Source organism: Styela clava, chromosome 3 (assembly GCF_964204865.1).
Source record: "Styela clava chromosome 3, kaStyClav1.hap1.2, whole genome shotgun sequence".
Classification (NCBI taxonomy): domain Eukaryota; kingdom Metazoa; phylum Chordata; class Ascidiacea; order Stolidobranchia; family Styelidae; genus Styela; species Styela clava.
This window is the reverse complement of record NC_135252.1, coordinates 13,955,307-13,971,794: the sequence shown is the minus strand read 5'-3', so window position 1 is coordinate 13,971,794 and position 16,488 is coordinate 13,955,307. Positions and strand designations below refer to the sequence as shown.

At 35.9% G+C, this 16,488-nt stretch overlaps 1 protein-coding gene across 1 annotated transcript; it reads right to left on the bottom strand.

Moving 5' to 3' along the window:
* Window positions 1-7,646: 7,646 nt before the first annotated feature.
* LOC120342776 (uncharacterized) lies at window positions 7,647-16,229 on the bottom strand. The gene is made up of 13 exons (XM_039411749.2): window positions 15,790-16,229; window positions 13,441-13,610; window positions 13,008-13,173; window positions 12,401-12,580; window positions 11,934-12,149; window positions 11,577-11,779; window positions 11,278-11,386; window positions 10,841-10,953; window positions 10,593-10,732; window positions 10,387-10,509; window positions 9,308-9,462; window positions 8,996-9,147; window positions 7,647-8,716 (listed from the first exon to the last, which is right to left on the bottom strand). Exons 1-13 carry the CDS (start codon window positions 16,016-16,018, stop codon window positions 8,537-8,539), a joined length of 2,136 nt encoding a protein of 711 aa, XP_039267683.2. The 5' UTR covers window positions 16,019-16,229; the 3' UTR covers window positions 7,647-8,536.
* Window positions 16,230-16,488: the final 259 nt, after the last annotated feature.

Sequence of the window (16,488 nt, the reverse complement as noted above, 5' to 3'; positions counted from 1 at the left end):
CAATCAGCGACTACGCATTTTCTCTTGTGTGGCTGCCCACTATCAAAAATTCGAACAACAGTTTCGTTTCAATAACTGAAGTATTTTGTGACCTGGGAACAGAAATGGTAGTTAGGCATAATTATTCTTTCTGATTGTGTGAACGTGCATATGATACCAAGTAATGTGTTTTTTCTGGTCACGCAAAAGTTTCAGAGTTAGCATGATCTGCATATTCATATTCAAGCGTGATAAACGTACAGTGACAAGTGGGACCACCTTGTGTATAATTTTAAAGCGTACTAGCAGAACAAATTTATTTCACCAAATCTTACTAAAAAAACATTTGAATACCAAATTCGAGTACAATATCACAATTCTTACGAGTAATCTTGTCCGCGTATATTTCCCGTACCGCAGAATCGCAACACGCGTCAAAGTGTGTTTGAAAAACACAATGTTTATGTTTGAGTGTTTACTCATTCGTGAATATAAATAACATATATCAGGATTGCGAGACAAGAATATGTAAATATCCAAATGTAAGTTCCACAGGTAGCAGTATTCTATGGAAAATTTTCAAGGATTTTTCTAACTCCTCGGGTGTTGGGTGTATTGTATTTAATAAATGAAAAATGTAGACTTCAAATATCTTGCGTTGTGGCAGACTGCCAACTGCACACCATAAACCAAACATCTTACTGTAATGTGGCCCTACCTGATCGATAATGGCTCTCAACATTAAAATTACGTGAAAGAAAGAACATAGTGACACACCGAATTAAGCGAAGGAGAATATTGACAATTTGCTATTATGTTGTACATGTGGAAATCATAATTCACGTATGACATCGCTGAATTATCTATAAAATGGTTTTATATTCGTAAATATGAATACGCTTGACATTACCATCATGTAAATAAAATTCGTTAATCGATGTCGTGGTATTCCATAATCAAAATGTATCAAATCAAATCAACATTGTATCCAAATCTTCGAGTTTATCATCAAAACAAGTCATTAAGCTAATATTAAACGTTGGTAACAAAACAATTTATCATAATATTTAAAGCTTGGAAACCAATACTCGGAATCAATCAATTTAACGCTTTAACTTTCTTACTTATGTGACGCTCTCGTTATGACGAGGTCTTTTATATAGGGAAGGGGTATGTATACATGTCGATCACGTACGACCATACGTCGATCGCCATAACTGTAGTAGCCAATCGCGTATGATTTTTAGCCAACCTTATCAACAAATTGCCAGAAAGTTGTCCGCAACTACAATTCACGCATTCTAAAAGAGATGAATACGCGCTGTACATGCCTAAAAGAAGATACGTCAGGGACAAGCCCGATAAAGCATATTAAAACGTAACAAATACAAGTTTGACACTGTCAAGGTTTAGAAACGAACAGACCGAATAAGACGTTTTGACGAACAATTATACAGTCTATATTTCACTTTGCCCTTAACTTCCCCTTCGTGCTAGAATTTTCATCTACGCTTGAGTGCTTTATTCGAATTTTATTCGAAACAGTGGCAGTAACATCAGAAAATCCATTTTAATATTATATTTATATAGCAAAAACGCAGTTAAAATCTGACAAAATTACCTCAACCTCAATTCCTGTGTTCTGTACTCTTTGCCTGTCACTGTGATAACTCCCGTTTCGATATGTAAATGCTAACAGACAATAAAATAGGACTTCGTCGTTCGCCACTTGCAGCCCTCGGAAAATACAATAGCCTCGAAGCGAAACCAATATTACTCTCCTCCTTCCTGCTTTAACTTTGCGATGCCTGCAACAATAGGCAATCGGAGTTGATAACTGGGCGGAAATTGGAAGGAGGGCCACAATGGGATCACAGCGCTTTACTTAACGTCGTAGAGCATTATGCCAAGAAAACATGCTGTGACAAACACCAGACGCAGCTAACGATTCTGTCACAAGCTAGCCATTGCGAAGTATTATTATATTAGAACAGACATACATGTTTGGTCTAACTATGATTACACTATTGTATATCTTGTATATGAGAAGCAAAAATTCTTTGATGTTTCGTGCAACTTCAATTACGGGAATCACCTAAATGATTTCCCTCGACACATTTTCAGGTTTTAACCCTTGAAATTGAAACACTGTATATAATACATAACTTGGCGCCGGAGAGCAGTTGTTTGTTATAATGTCATCCACTGAACTTGATCAGCTGCTCAAGCTAGCGATAGACATGACTATAAATTATCACGTTTTAAATGGCCTCTTTCGTATAAGGCTGTCTAGAGCAGGTTTTTTGGACTGTTGCGCAGTCCCGTGATGTCAATGAAGTGCTTGGTTTCATGTATTTTTTCAAATGACTTCGAATGTCTCTAGCCTGAATAAAACATGGTAAAATTTTGTTATGAAGAATACGAAAAATAAAATCGCTAACTCAATTGCTATCATATACCTACGATTGGAAATTGAAATCCCCAATAACATTTATTGTACAGTATCTGTATTACAGTAATAGAGATGTGAGTCGAAAATAGATGCTATGTTGTAATATTTGACATTTACAATATTAAGCAAATAAACGTTATTCGAACTTGTAAGTAACGTTTTTCTCTTGTTACTTTAACCATACCTAATTATATGTATCATGAAATTATAGCATTTTTATTACAATAGCTCATAAAACGTAAACAACTCAGGTTGAAGAACTTTTGAAACTATACACGCTTCCTCTTATTCATTAACAGTTTTTTTTTTATAAGATAATCAGTCCATGTCCCCCTCCTCGCCACTTGGAACAATTATTATGATATCACGTTTTGCTGTGGGGATGACGTCACGAATTATCAATCACTTCCTTAAATATATATATATATATATATATATATATACAACAACAATTTAGCAACAAATACATAATACATATTCTTTTGATAGAGGAAACTTTTTTATCGTATGCGAATAAGAGGGGGCAATATTTCTGTAGTTGTTTCTAATGTAAATGTTGGGCTCCAACGCCATCCTGCGGCAGCATGGTGATCACTTTTGGCGCTGTAGAGCAGCGCCATTTGTTTATCCCGTTATTCCAGGAATGCTGTGCGAGAGTGTTGTGCTATTTTTATTTGATTTCAACGATTGAATTAAAATAGTTCCGATAATTGTGTAGCTAATGCTAATTTGATTACAGGACATTTGCTAATTTGATATGAACTCGGGTGATTTCATCTGTCATGCCAGATAAAGAAACGTGTCAATGTCAAATAAGAGAATTCTGGTAGGCCAAAACGAATTATTTATCCACAATTCCCCCGAAAATCATATCCTGAACGAAGCTGAAACTGTGGAACAGCTGCCTAACTTACCAGTACCCCTACTGTCCTGGCTTAACCAGGTCCTGTGACGACGAGGATTCATGCGTCTAGCGCCAGAGTGAATCAAAATACTAAATGATTCGACTCATAACTGTATTCTCAAACTTATACAGTATTGCACTAGTACCCTTTCGGAGAAAGTATGTGTACCGATGTGGAGGTAACTAATTTTTTCCCCCTACTTTACATCAAGTTGTGTAGAGCAGTGGTGCACAACTCAAATGAGGATATGTGCCAAATTTTTCAAAATATTCTTGTCGCGTGCCACGCACAATTTTTGGTATTGTAAACTCCCGTATACCATATATCAAACAAACTTCAATAATAATAAATAACAAGAGAGCTACGCACAAATATATGGACACGTTAGACCAGAGCGAATCAGTCTGTACCGGTACCTTTGACGCTACCGGTACCCTCAAAAAAGTTCTGAATTTCCAGTAGCAAGAGTTTTGCAGAATCAAAACGTACAGCCAGTCATGACACTGACTAAAATCCGTGTTCCCATGGATAAAAAACAATACAGCAAAATTTTAGACGAAATATCAAATTTCATAGAATTCACGCAAAATTTTGAAATAAATAAAAGTAATAGCCTTCTAGCGAAAAAATTATTCTTAATGTCCACTTCGTGTCCAATAACGAATAGCTATTTATTGAAACGATTTGATCCCGTGAAAAACCGCTGATTTGAAGACGTTTTTGTTGGACCAAATTTGAAATGTTGAGCTTCAAGGGAGAAATAGCGATTCGCATCACTGAATCTATATGCTCATCTAATAAACGAGTCCGTAGCTGGAATTTGTTTATTTTCATGATTGAGAATGCCTGTTAATTAACAACTGTACGTGCTTGCAAATTAACAAATCCAGATTTTTGAATTTCTCAACAAAACTGGATAATTCTCTTCTTCGAGGCGAGAGTAGAACTCAAGTATTGAATTTTGTTGAAAAACATCCCGCAAAACTTGGTTTGACCTCAAATCCAGAAGTTCCAGTTGAGCGTCAGCATCTTCAATATATTCAACATCCACACTCAATGGTCTTTGAAATAAATTCATTTGCCCCTTCCGGTCATTATAATCTTGAAAGCGTTTTGAAAAGATTTGACGAAGGTCATTGCACATTATAGCATACTTCTCAAAGTCAGGAACCAAGCTTTTTTCCTATAAAAATATTTCAATTTCTTCAAAAAGGCTAAGAAAGTTCTGCAAAACTTTTCATCGACTTAACCAGCAAACTTGAGAATGATGCACTAAGTCCTTGTATTGTGTATTCATCTCCAACAAGAATGCTCGAAATTGGCGGTGCTTCAATCTATTCGACAGAATTTCATTCACATATTTTACAATAACGTCCATAACATGAGTCATCTTTATACATTGAGAACAAAGAGACTCTTGATGAATGAAGCAGTGAAAAGTAATAATAAAATCAGATTCTTGCAAGTACTTTTTCAATAGCGTCACCGCACCGTTTTTTTCCAGTCATAGAAGCTGCCCCGTCGTCAATCCAACTAATTTTATAGTGAAACGCATAAAACCCAGCTTTTTTATATCTACCCCACGTGTTGTGTCATGAAGTCCACAAGATCTTTGTAAGCAGATAGGTCTTTTGCTACAGCGCGGACTGATAATTGCTCAGTATCACTCATATCACAGCTTTTATCAAAAGCCAGTGAAAAATATTCGAAGATCTACTTTCGATTGCAGTTGCACATCTGATTGTCGTATCAGGTATTTTATGTATTTTTGCTTACGTTTATTTGTTTGTGTTATTTTTATATGGACCGAACCGGTTTGGAGTAATAAACGAATTGAACTGAATTACGATTTTCGCCACTTTCTTCAATTCTTCTAGGAATGGTAGTCTTCGAAAGGCTGATTCTCGAGCAAACTCGCCATCTGTGAATGGTCTGGAAGAGTTTTTTCTGTTGGAATGGCCTGTAACTTTTTCTGGTAAAACATAAGATGCAGCGATGGCGTTTCTATTTTCCCCGATGGACTTTTTAAATACGTCCTGCTGCAGCCCCAGAGAATTTTTTAGTTTCAACACCAAACTTTCTCTCGGCTTTCCGACAGTTTTATCACATTTGTGTTGATGTAGCGCGGTATGGTGTCTCTTCACATTGAAGGCTTTTAAAATAGAAAGAGTTGTGCCACAAACAAGAATAAGGGCTTCTTCTTATATATATTCGATAAAGAGATATTCGCTTGTCCACGAGTCTCATTTTCTTTTCTTTTGCAGCGAATGATTTTACTCATTGCTGCAATCAGTGCGAATCCAGGTGTTACTTATTTTCAGCAACTACCTTCTGAAACAGGTCACGAGCTAGCAATGTGGGGATAAATATGATCATTAAAGTTTCTTTCGATATAATGGTGATATTTTGATGTTTATCATAAATAAACTAAAATTTTTACAAAACCGTTCACGTGCCACGTTTGAGCGCATGGCGTGCCAAATTTGGCGGTTTCAAAGCAATTGGTCCAGTATTCGAAGAGAAAAGCGACTTTTTAAAAACGTGTCAAAGAACAAGAACAAGAACAACAACAACAACATAATATTGAAACGATCGTTATGTCCACTTCGTGTCCAACAAGGAGTGTGGACTCACTCAAAACAATCGAACACGGAATGCTCGACATCGGAGATTCGCCGACATAAGTCGGTGAATTTATATTTGTATATTGACAAAAAGTAAACGATACAAACTTAGTTTGTGTTTTCTCTTCGTTTATCTTACGGCTTCTTCGCCTTCTTTATTGTCTCGAATTATTATATCCTGGTTTACACCCATGCTACGTACTTTGTTACATTTGGTCTGATATTCAGTTATCTTGTGTCTGCATTAGGTAGTAGATATTAGGACAAATAATTATTATAGGAAATGTTGGCAGCATAACGCGGAAAATATGTCTTTATGGCTTATTTACGGTCGATGAGTCTCACTGATTCTGTCGTAGTTCATGCCAACACCAAACGCCAACTACTAAACTCATAGCGGCTTATGATAAGTTATGGAAACGGCTTATGGTGGCTAAGAGAAACCGGTCTATGCGACAACTTTTTAATATATACATACCATTTGTTGCGTCTTCGAGCATCTATCTGTGCCTTTTCTGACCTGTATAGTTCACACAGCCAACATAATTGACAAACATTTTTGAAACCGAGAGGACATCGTTAGCACCTCACAAATCTACGCAAAAAGACGGAATTATTCTCTCCGTCCCGTAGGAGCAGGAGGGACAAAAGCTGCCACTATTAAAATAAAATCACCAGCAAACGCCGAAAAAAAAGAGCGGCGATTTGATGGAAAGTCGTCTTTTGTTTCCGTAGAGGCAAACGTAAAAACGCGATCTGCTGGGAACAAAATTCTGCAAACCGCCAGACCTCTCTACAAAATAAGTAAGGCAGTGCCTGGGCGGGGGTCTGTCCGGGGAGCGATTCTGAAAGTCAACACCATTACTGCCCTGCCTTGAGCGTACCGATATGCCGTTGCTCACTGTCTTCACTGCGAGACAGGTTTTTGGAACAGAATGGGAAAGCAGCAGGTAGACGCTGGAATGAGGGAAGGTAGCACGTGCATTCGGAGAGGGTGGCCCATTGCCTTAATGCGCCTATCAACTTAAAGGTATTATGAAACGCCCAACATAATGGCAATAAGTTCCAGCTTTGTGGTTTTTGCGTTGCGAGCAATCAGGAACTTTATAGAAGACCGGTTCTCAACCAATGGGCCATGGCCTACTGCTGGGCCACGAAAACTTTCTGAGGTGGGCCACAGTCCCATAAAAAGTTTTTATTTTTGTCACTATAGTTAATTTTTATTGTGGTAACAATGAATGATGATGCTGTTTTCCGCTGCGGAATGCTCATTTTCATTTCAATTATTGAAGTGGAAGTTTCCATTTTCGCAGAAAGATTTATGTTTTTCTTTTAGTTTTTCCCAAAGACTAACATACCGGTTTTTCCCCTACAAAAACAATATGGGCCACTAAATTTTTGTGCAACGGAAATGGGCCACGAAAAAGCAAGGTTGTGAATCATTTCTATAAGGACATATCCCAGGTCGGAATCGACATCAGCAGTTGCAGAGACTCGCTCTATCTAACGTGAATTGTGCTGGATAATTTATGGAATTGTGACATTCAAATAGTGTCGAAAATTAGTCGCGTAATCGAGTATCACTTGACTAGAAACGTTGTGTTCTAAGGTGGCATCTACAAGAGATGGCCCCTTTGTTTAGCGTTGTTTTACGACTCTCTGTGCTGATAAAATTACCTGTTTTTCGGTTGGAGTATTTATTAAATAGCATTAAATAATATATATTCAGTCGTCGTGATGTTTTATCTGAGATTACAGACTCAAAAAAGTGTGAAAGCAGCAGATACAATATGCAAAATGATAACAAGTAACATTTCTTCATTATTATTTAGCAGAATATTACTGAATGCTTCTTTTTGTCAGCAATATTTACACGCGATCAGGCATTCCGATCAACTATTACTAAACGATAACCTACATAGTATCATTTTACCAACTAAAGACAAATGAAAGAATCGCCAATGGAATATTTTTGAGCATGTTTAAATGCTTAGTCTCGTTTTTAATGATGATGCTGTAAAAGAGTCACTTTCACAAGTCGTTTGTGATATTGGGTGTAGATGATGATAAACCATCAATTCATATTATTGCTTCTTTTCCTCATGCGAGAATATACCCACCAAAGCGCAGAGTTATAAGTGTATAAAAATAAGAATTTGAAGAACAAATATTAAACCACAATTTTAGCGAATAATAATAAATAGCATAAAATATTGTAAAAAAGACACAAAACAGTGTATTGGAAGCTATGGAAAATAAGTAATAAAAGACATCAAAAGCTTGAAAGCTTCGAAAGAATATTTGGAATGATTTTATACAGTTGTTGTTTAAGTTCGAACTTGATGAAGCTGACTGACTTGATGAAGCTGAAGCTGTTTGATAATCTGTAGTTGGTGTAATGAACGTAACTCGAGAATCCCACGCAAAATTTACGTTTAAATATTGAAAATATTAAGTTAGAATCGCGTGGTGCATCGTACATGAAGCATGTCCATTCCTTCTGTGTAAGATCAACACCCCAATCATGACACAAAAGTGCTAATTTGTGGGCGTTTCTCCTAGCAGGTAGAGTGGAATCACCCCCAAAATGGTCGTATATAACTTAATATCCAGTCTTCATAATGAGAGACATTCACATAAACTCCAGGCCAACCCCCTCCACATGGTTCTTTTCCGAATGATGTGACCCCAGCCAGATACCAGGAACAACCGTTACCCTCTTCTGCTTGACACGCAAGTGGGCCGCCAGAATCTCCCTGTAAAAGTAATGCTTGAAATATTAAAAACGCTATTGCTACCATATATCAACCCCCCTTTCAAAATAAGTCTTGAACAGTAGAGTCTGCGTTTTTTAGTTCCGGAACAAAAAATCATGTGATTCCAAGTAAGTTTTTTTTAAGTTTCCTATTCCCACTGAAGCAGGTTCACTTCGTGCCCAACAAGATAAAAAAAGAAGAGAATAATACAGTTCGTATTCAAAGTTGTCGGAGAACATTCGATATTTTATTTTAGAAAATCATATGCTATATATATACCTTGCAAGTATCGGTAGAATCTTTCTCAGAACTTCCAGCGCAAATATTTTGTATTGGATTTACTCGATCGCCATAAGTCAACGCGCATTCTTCGGTTGAAATGATCGGAAGTTCTGCTGTTTGCAAGGTCACAGATGGTTCACCTTCCGGAGCTGCGTTTGGAGTAGAATGGTTAGACATGGTATATTCATGTACAATGAACAAAGCGAATAAACATAAAATTACAAATCACAACTTAACAAAAACTAGCGAGAGAATGACACCACACACCACATTCTGAAACAAGCATTAGTAACTTACAGTTGTACTTACTTTTTTTTCCAAATCCTGTTATGTGGCAATTTTTAGCAGTTAGCAGTTTGTTCTTCCCCGGAAGGCAGAGTTTGCGGATGCTATCGCTGTATTCGAGAGGCTCTTTCAATTGAATCAATGCAATGTCGTTTTGAATAAAGTTATCTCCGCGGGAGCTAAATGAAATAAAATTATTTTGATAGAAAAATTGATTGTTTTTTAAACTCTACTATAACAAGCGAGCTATGCTCAAATATATGGACACGTAGAGTCGCATAATTTTGATGAAGTCATAGCGAAAAAAAAAGTAAAAACCTCTTGGAGAAAATTATTATCTTTAACCACTAAAAATTTCAAAGCAATTGGTCCAGTATTCGAAGATAAAAGCGATTTCTTCAAAACGTGTTGTCGGAGACAAATAATAACAATAACAACAAAATTTTGAAACAATCGTTATGTCCACTACGTGTCCAACAACTGTGGTCTCTTATTATCATTTGGTTTTTATCCGTAGTACAAAACAAAACAGTTACTTGATTATTTTTCTTGGGTTCAAAATGCGAATGTGCTAATTTCCAATTGGGGTCATCTGTTTGGTAATAGCTCAAATGCGAACCAATGTAAAAAATTTCATATTGTTCTCATATTTCGACCAGAATCTCTTTAGCGATGGTTTAATATTTATTTAGAATACCGGTACCGCAGTCTTCGCGACTTCGCTTGGTCATCAGATTGTAGCGAACGCCAAACCGTCACAGGCTGCGCAATTTTTAATTTTGATCTCATACAAAAAAATTATTCCCTTAGAGCACATCATAACTTACTTGAAACAAATAAACTTAGTAGCGCCCTTTTAAATCAATTTGTCCCGTCAGTGAAGAAAAAAAGAGAAAATAGTTTTATAACTACAAGAAGAAGAATACCAACAAGAACAACAGCCACAACTTAACAAAACAATCCACAGGTACGTTTCTTGTCTAATAACTGTATTTGTGTTTTTTTTTATCCTTTTAAACCAAGTTTTGGTAGAAAAATTGAGAATGATATTACAACTAAAATTCCACAACGTTTGCATGTAGGAGGTTTTGACAAATACTTACTGAAAAAGTGGGTGACGAACAACTCTTTTCATTTTTCTTGTTGTTGGGTTGGATTGGTCACGGCGAGACAAACCAAGATACACGATATTTGATGGATCACTGTCAGTCACACCGTCGATCAAACTTTAAATATAAAATAACTATTTCGTTACTGGGGTTGTTATATGACAGATGTAATTTAAAATAATACATTGAAGTATTCTTACGTGAGGCAATGTGCAGCTGTTAGAATCCACTGCTTGGAAATGATTGTCCCCCCACAAAGGCGCTCGCCATGATAAACAACGGCATGCCATGGCCACGTTTCTGCGAACGTAGTTTGTCCGCAATATATACGTGCAAGAGGCTGTAAGAAATTGGGTTATTATTAAAAATGTGAATGAAGTACAAGAAGATGTATGAATTTGATAATAAAAATGACGTGATATCATGAGAAATGACGTCATTTGCTCACCATAAGCCCACATCTGGCTACCTGACGATTTACACATCCGCATTCTTCCTCTGAATCCGGTTTGCCAAGAGTCAGTATGTCAATAGACGGAAATCGGAACGGATTGACGTAATCTGTCAGAAAATATTTTCATTTTATCACTGCATGCCAAAAATTATGCGTAGTGTGACAACATAGGTTTCAATTTTAAAAATCTGATGTATATATATGCATGTGTTCCAATGACTCTTCGGTGAAATTCGTAGAAGGTCGGTCGGGGACATTTGAAGTCTCATGAAAACTTTGGAAACGAATTTGAATACGGAGAATTGCATCCTCGATTGCAATATACGAAAAAAGCTTTGGTTTAAAGATGCCGATAGTAATCTTATATAAAGAGATTTTCAACGTTCGATTTAGTGGGATGCATTGATGTTATTGAGTAAAAATAACTATACCGTGAGCAGGAAATCCCGGAGTGGGTATTACTTCTTCAAATGTTGGAGCAGGTCGCATTCCGCGAGTATTCAAACGTTCTAATGTGGTGACCGGATATTTGGTAGTCGACTGAAAAAAATATAGAATGTTCGAGTCCAGTAGCGTGTCATGTAATCGGCCACCTTTTCTGCAGGCCACGCAAATAAAAAAAAAATGCTCGAAGAATTATAGATGCAACACAGAATTTTTAATACAGTGTTCATGTAGGCTCTAGTTTTCGATCATGGCTTGATAGTTCATCATGTTATACATGCCTCACCTTTGTTGTATAATTCATGGGAGTTGGTCGACGATTCTTTTTGCGAAAACACCATTTCGTGTTTGGGACCGATGCATCCCAACAACAACCTCGACTCTTGCATTCATTTGGTGGGATGCCTCCATATCCACAATCCACTCGTTCTTTGTGGTTGACAGAACATTCAGAAAAGCTGATATACTTGAGCGTAATAGGCACAGATTCTGGAATGATTTTCAAAATATCAACTGAATGAAGATTAGGTCAAACAATACCAAGTCGTATATTATATTTATCTTCGTTCCATTTCCTCAGTAATTTGCTATAAAATTTTTCTTGTGAATTATTTATGTGTGTCGTCAACAATTTTATTCTCACCAGATAGACTTATGAGCATTTCCTCCATAAGTTTTACAATCTCTTCATCTGCCTTTTCTTCATCTGAAACTGTAGATTCATGTCTTCTTGTCGATGGAGACGCTCGATTCTTGCTTACATGTCGTTCGAGCCTTTTGCGAAGTTCTGCCATAGCTTCATCGACGGTAAGATTATCATCCTCCATCAAGCTTTTCACGGCATTTCCGACGTTTTCAACTATACACAATAATATTTGTATTTTTAAAATGACGAAGAGACGTTTCATATAACTTTCGGCGTTATTTTGTTTGGAGCTCCGTGTTACTAATATCAGTAACACTACTTCTTTATTAAATATATATACTAAAAGCGATACTTGATGATGGTACTCGGATTTATAACGATTTTGGATTCGTATAAAACCTACAGGATACAATTAATAACTTCTTAATTAATAACTAATTTTACAATACAAAGTACAATTTTACCTAAACATTTGAATGGTTCCTTTGAAACCCACTTCTTTGACCTATTGCATGATCGCGAGTCAGGTCCAACAGAAACGTAGCCTTTATTACACTTTGCTGTGCATTTGCTGCCAACTTGAGTGTCCAATACACATGACACTATTCCGTTATCCAACGTATAAATATCATCTGGGCAAACATCTAAATTGCAAGAAAGCACTGTGGTTATAAATATTTTACTTCAAATAATTTTGTAAAAACTCAATGGTTACAAGAGTCTGTTTCGTTAAAAACTTTTATTATTTTGTGATTATTATTGTATTTACCAATTTGTTCTAACAGTTGATGATAATTATACGTGCTTTCTCAAATGATACAGTATTATCTCCAGAACGGAAACGATGCACTTTCGTGTATATTTAGTAGTAAGCCATTCTCTTGCATAATAGCCTTACTACACTAATAATCAATAGGGAGAATGTTTGTGAAAGCAGATGTCAGTATTTTACTATACTGTAATTATTATGCGATCCACGCTCAATGGAGTTGATGTTTCATTATGAAAGCCAAGAATGCTATTTTACGTTGAAGAATACGATTTAATGTAATAGAGTTTGTGTAGAATCACCTCTGCACGATGCAAGAACAACGTCCGCACATCCAACACTAAAGAATGATTTTGAAGTCGGCATGGTATAATTTCCTGGTAGTACTGATGGCTTTGTTCCCGCGACACAGTGCGTACCACAAACTGGAACAATTCCATAAGCTTCCATAATGGTTCGAGCTGCAAACTGTACAAAATTGTTCAATATTCTTTAACATAATAGTAAACAGTTTCAAGATCACAGTATGATACTACTTCGAAAACTATTTTTACGAAAACAGTAAAATGTGTTTGTGAACCGAATTTTTTGTTTCTGCTATTTTGGTAGATGTTAGGCATATTTACGACTCTCAGTCATTTGAACAGAAGTTCAAACAGATTCATCGTTGCTTTATGTAAATAAAAGTAATTTCAACTTGAAACCTGTAAAAAAATAATCCATATAAAGGCTCACCCAGCCGGTTGTTGGTTCGCCCTGAAGTCCTTCTTGTGGAAGAAGTTGGAAAAAAACTGACATTAAATAGTTATCATTCTGAACACAATAAAGATCTGCATATCCGTTGTATAGCCAAAGTTTTTCAGCTGTTTCAATGGTTTTACAGTGTCGGCGAACGAAAAATGATCCTAAAAATGAAAATTGTATGTTATTCGAGTCTCAAGCTGTTTTGATCTTCGAAATGTAACACTAATATCAAGTACCGTTTGTTTTGTGAATAAGAGGTATGACTTTAAAACGAAAATATTTCATATCATTTAATTCGGCACAAACTCAAATTTTGTCTGTAACACCGATAAATAAGAACCCGTCCGTTTATTTCATTATTCGAATTTTATACGAACAGTCCATTTAACCAATAGCATCAGCATTCTTGCCCAGATCAAGGCGGTCTGTCAAAATATTTGATCAAGATTTTGTAAATTGTCCAATCTTGTGGCATATCTATATTTGATGGTTAAATTATAACGCAATTATTGACACATAGTAATTTATCTAAATGTTCTAAATTATAGATAACGATTGCACTCCTACGCAGCCAGGATAATATCCTACGAACGTGCAGTAAGCAGTTAACCAACTGATGTATCGAAGTTAAAAATCATTTTCAATCGACATTATAGACGGTTTATAAGTAACTCATGCTTGAAAAACAGAAGTATATATATATCTATTTTGACTTTGCGGATTGATGGGATCAAATATATGCCAATATATGTGCATGCATACCGATTGGTTATTTATTACTACTCGTATCTTTCACAACGTCTGACCTCAAATAACAAACCGGTCAAGTTGCCAAATAGTCGCGACAAATAGGGCAACGATGCGTCATTAAAATTTCGTCTAATTATTTTCAACATCAAAATCAGAATTTCAGGTTGATTGCGAAAATATGAAGCCAATTGATTATTAATCATAACTACGTAAAATTATGCATATTGGTCTAACCAGTTTAACGTGCTAACGCACGAGGAAACGAGAAAATGAGATGAAATACTTCAAACAGAATGTTCAAACATGTTACAAAGTATGTTTGATTTAGGCTCCCGACAAATTACCTGACACATAAATTATTTACCCTGTCAGTGTAAATGTATACATTATTTTTTCAAATAGAAGTACGGGTGAACAGTCACCATGTTGCACGGGCGTCAATCTTTACACAAATGATTGAGGTGATTGACAAAATATTTTGTATGATATACCTAGAGATTAGTCTATTCAAAGATGGGAAACCCCAATTACTCTGGGATTTTGAACCATTTGAATATTTGAAACGTAACACGGATGGAAAATATGGATACGAACACCTTGCGTCAAACATGACGTTAATTACATTAAATAGAATTTGTCTAGACAAGTTGGATAAAATCCACAAATAGATCAAATCAATCAAACGATCGCACTTCGACCTGAAAATGTAATCAAAAGGCAGAATTTCTCACGACATTTAATAGGAATTTTCACCATAAGAACTTCACTAAAATGGCTTAGATGTCTAGCCCCATTTTTTAGCAAAACTTTACGTCATAAATAACTTGAAAACACGACTTTTTGCAGAAACAAGACAGATTTCGTTTAATTGATGTCTGTCAGACGCTTGACTTTATGAATGGGGGTTGCCACGTGCGTAACGTGTAAATCAATATACGAATTACGCATTCATTAATACATTGAACACAAATTTGACATTTTTGTATGGTTCAGGTTCAGATTTAACACTGTTTCAGGTATGTTAATATATATATTCATAACATTGCCGAGCTGACAATTTTTTTCATAACTTATAAAACGATAGAATAACGATCGAATTCGATTACCCCTACAATTAATTATATATTTAATAATTTTTTATTATCGGAAACGCTGTTTACTATAAGCTCATTTCGTCACAAGTCATGATTTACTTCATCTCGTGAAGTGTACAAGATTAGTTCATGACACAATCTTGACAACCAGGCAAGTTATCACAATCACCGATTAATCATGTTAAGGGAAAACAACATAAAAAACTTTTTGTACTTTGAAATTGGTACTTTGGATTGTTGCCACATTGAATGATAATTAATAATTGTTTTATAGGTGTAACGTGTAGATGAGTAGATAACACCGTGGTCAGCGCACCAACCTACGCATTTATAATTTTTTTTGCAACAATCAGTGAATTTTTTAACAATTTTCAGTTGATACATTTCCCCGCGGAATGGTATGAAAACCAGTCATCAACGTTCAACGAGTGTAATTGCTGATATAGAGTACCACATTATATTTAGCATTTTTATTTATATATACGTAAAGTGTTACCTTGAAACAAGTTTGATGTAGATGGTTTGTAATATCTTCCACCATGCAAACTCCTAATTTGACTACTTGCTCTTTCTAGTAAAAATTCAAAATTGTTGTCGACTGGAGTTTTTGTAGGTACATACATCGTTGGCCTAAAATCTTGATGACCTTGAAGGTCGCTTGAAATCGTTGTTCTCAATAAAATTGACAAGGTGATAATAAATATATGCGCATATGCAAAGTACATCTTAAGTCAATATTCGTTTTCTATCTCCGTTCTTCTTAAATTCTGTGGAATAATCACCGCCGTCGTGTGAGCAGTGCTGCTGAGCAGTGAAAACAGTTGATTTATAAAACCGTTGGTGCAACAAATAGAAAAAATTACGAGTTCGTTTGGTTCGTTTAAGTTATCTTGAAATTGTTGTTGAAGTATAGCTCGTTATGCGTTATAATCGTATGCACTAGAAACTGTAACGTAAAAATAAAAAGTAAAGATTAAGTATATTTATAAATAGATTTTTAATTTTCATTTTTTTTCTCATATGGGCACTTACGACGTTTTTTGATATATCATTTGTCTATCACAGATAATAGCGTAACAATGAGGGTATCTTGAACGATCTACGTCGAACTCTTTTTTGAAATACCTGCCCAAGTGCGGAAGGATGGAAAGTTCATATACGATACGTATGCATTGGCCGAGTGATTATATTTGAC

Excerpts from the sequence above, each read along its gene's own strand:
- LOC120342776 (XM_039411749.2), bottom strand. The coding sequence starts at position 16,018 with ATGTACTTTGCATATGCGCATATATTTATTATCACCTTGTCAATTTTA. Across the intron at positions 11,780-11,933 it reads AATGCTCATAAGTCTATCTG|AATCTGTGCCTATTACGCTC; the intron begins GTGAGAATAAAA and ends AAATCATTCCAG. Across the intron at positions 10,954-11,277 it reads TCCGGGATTTCCTGCTCACG|ATTACGTCAATCCGTTCCGA; the intron begins GTATAGTTATTT and ends ATTTTCTGACAG.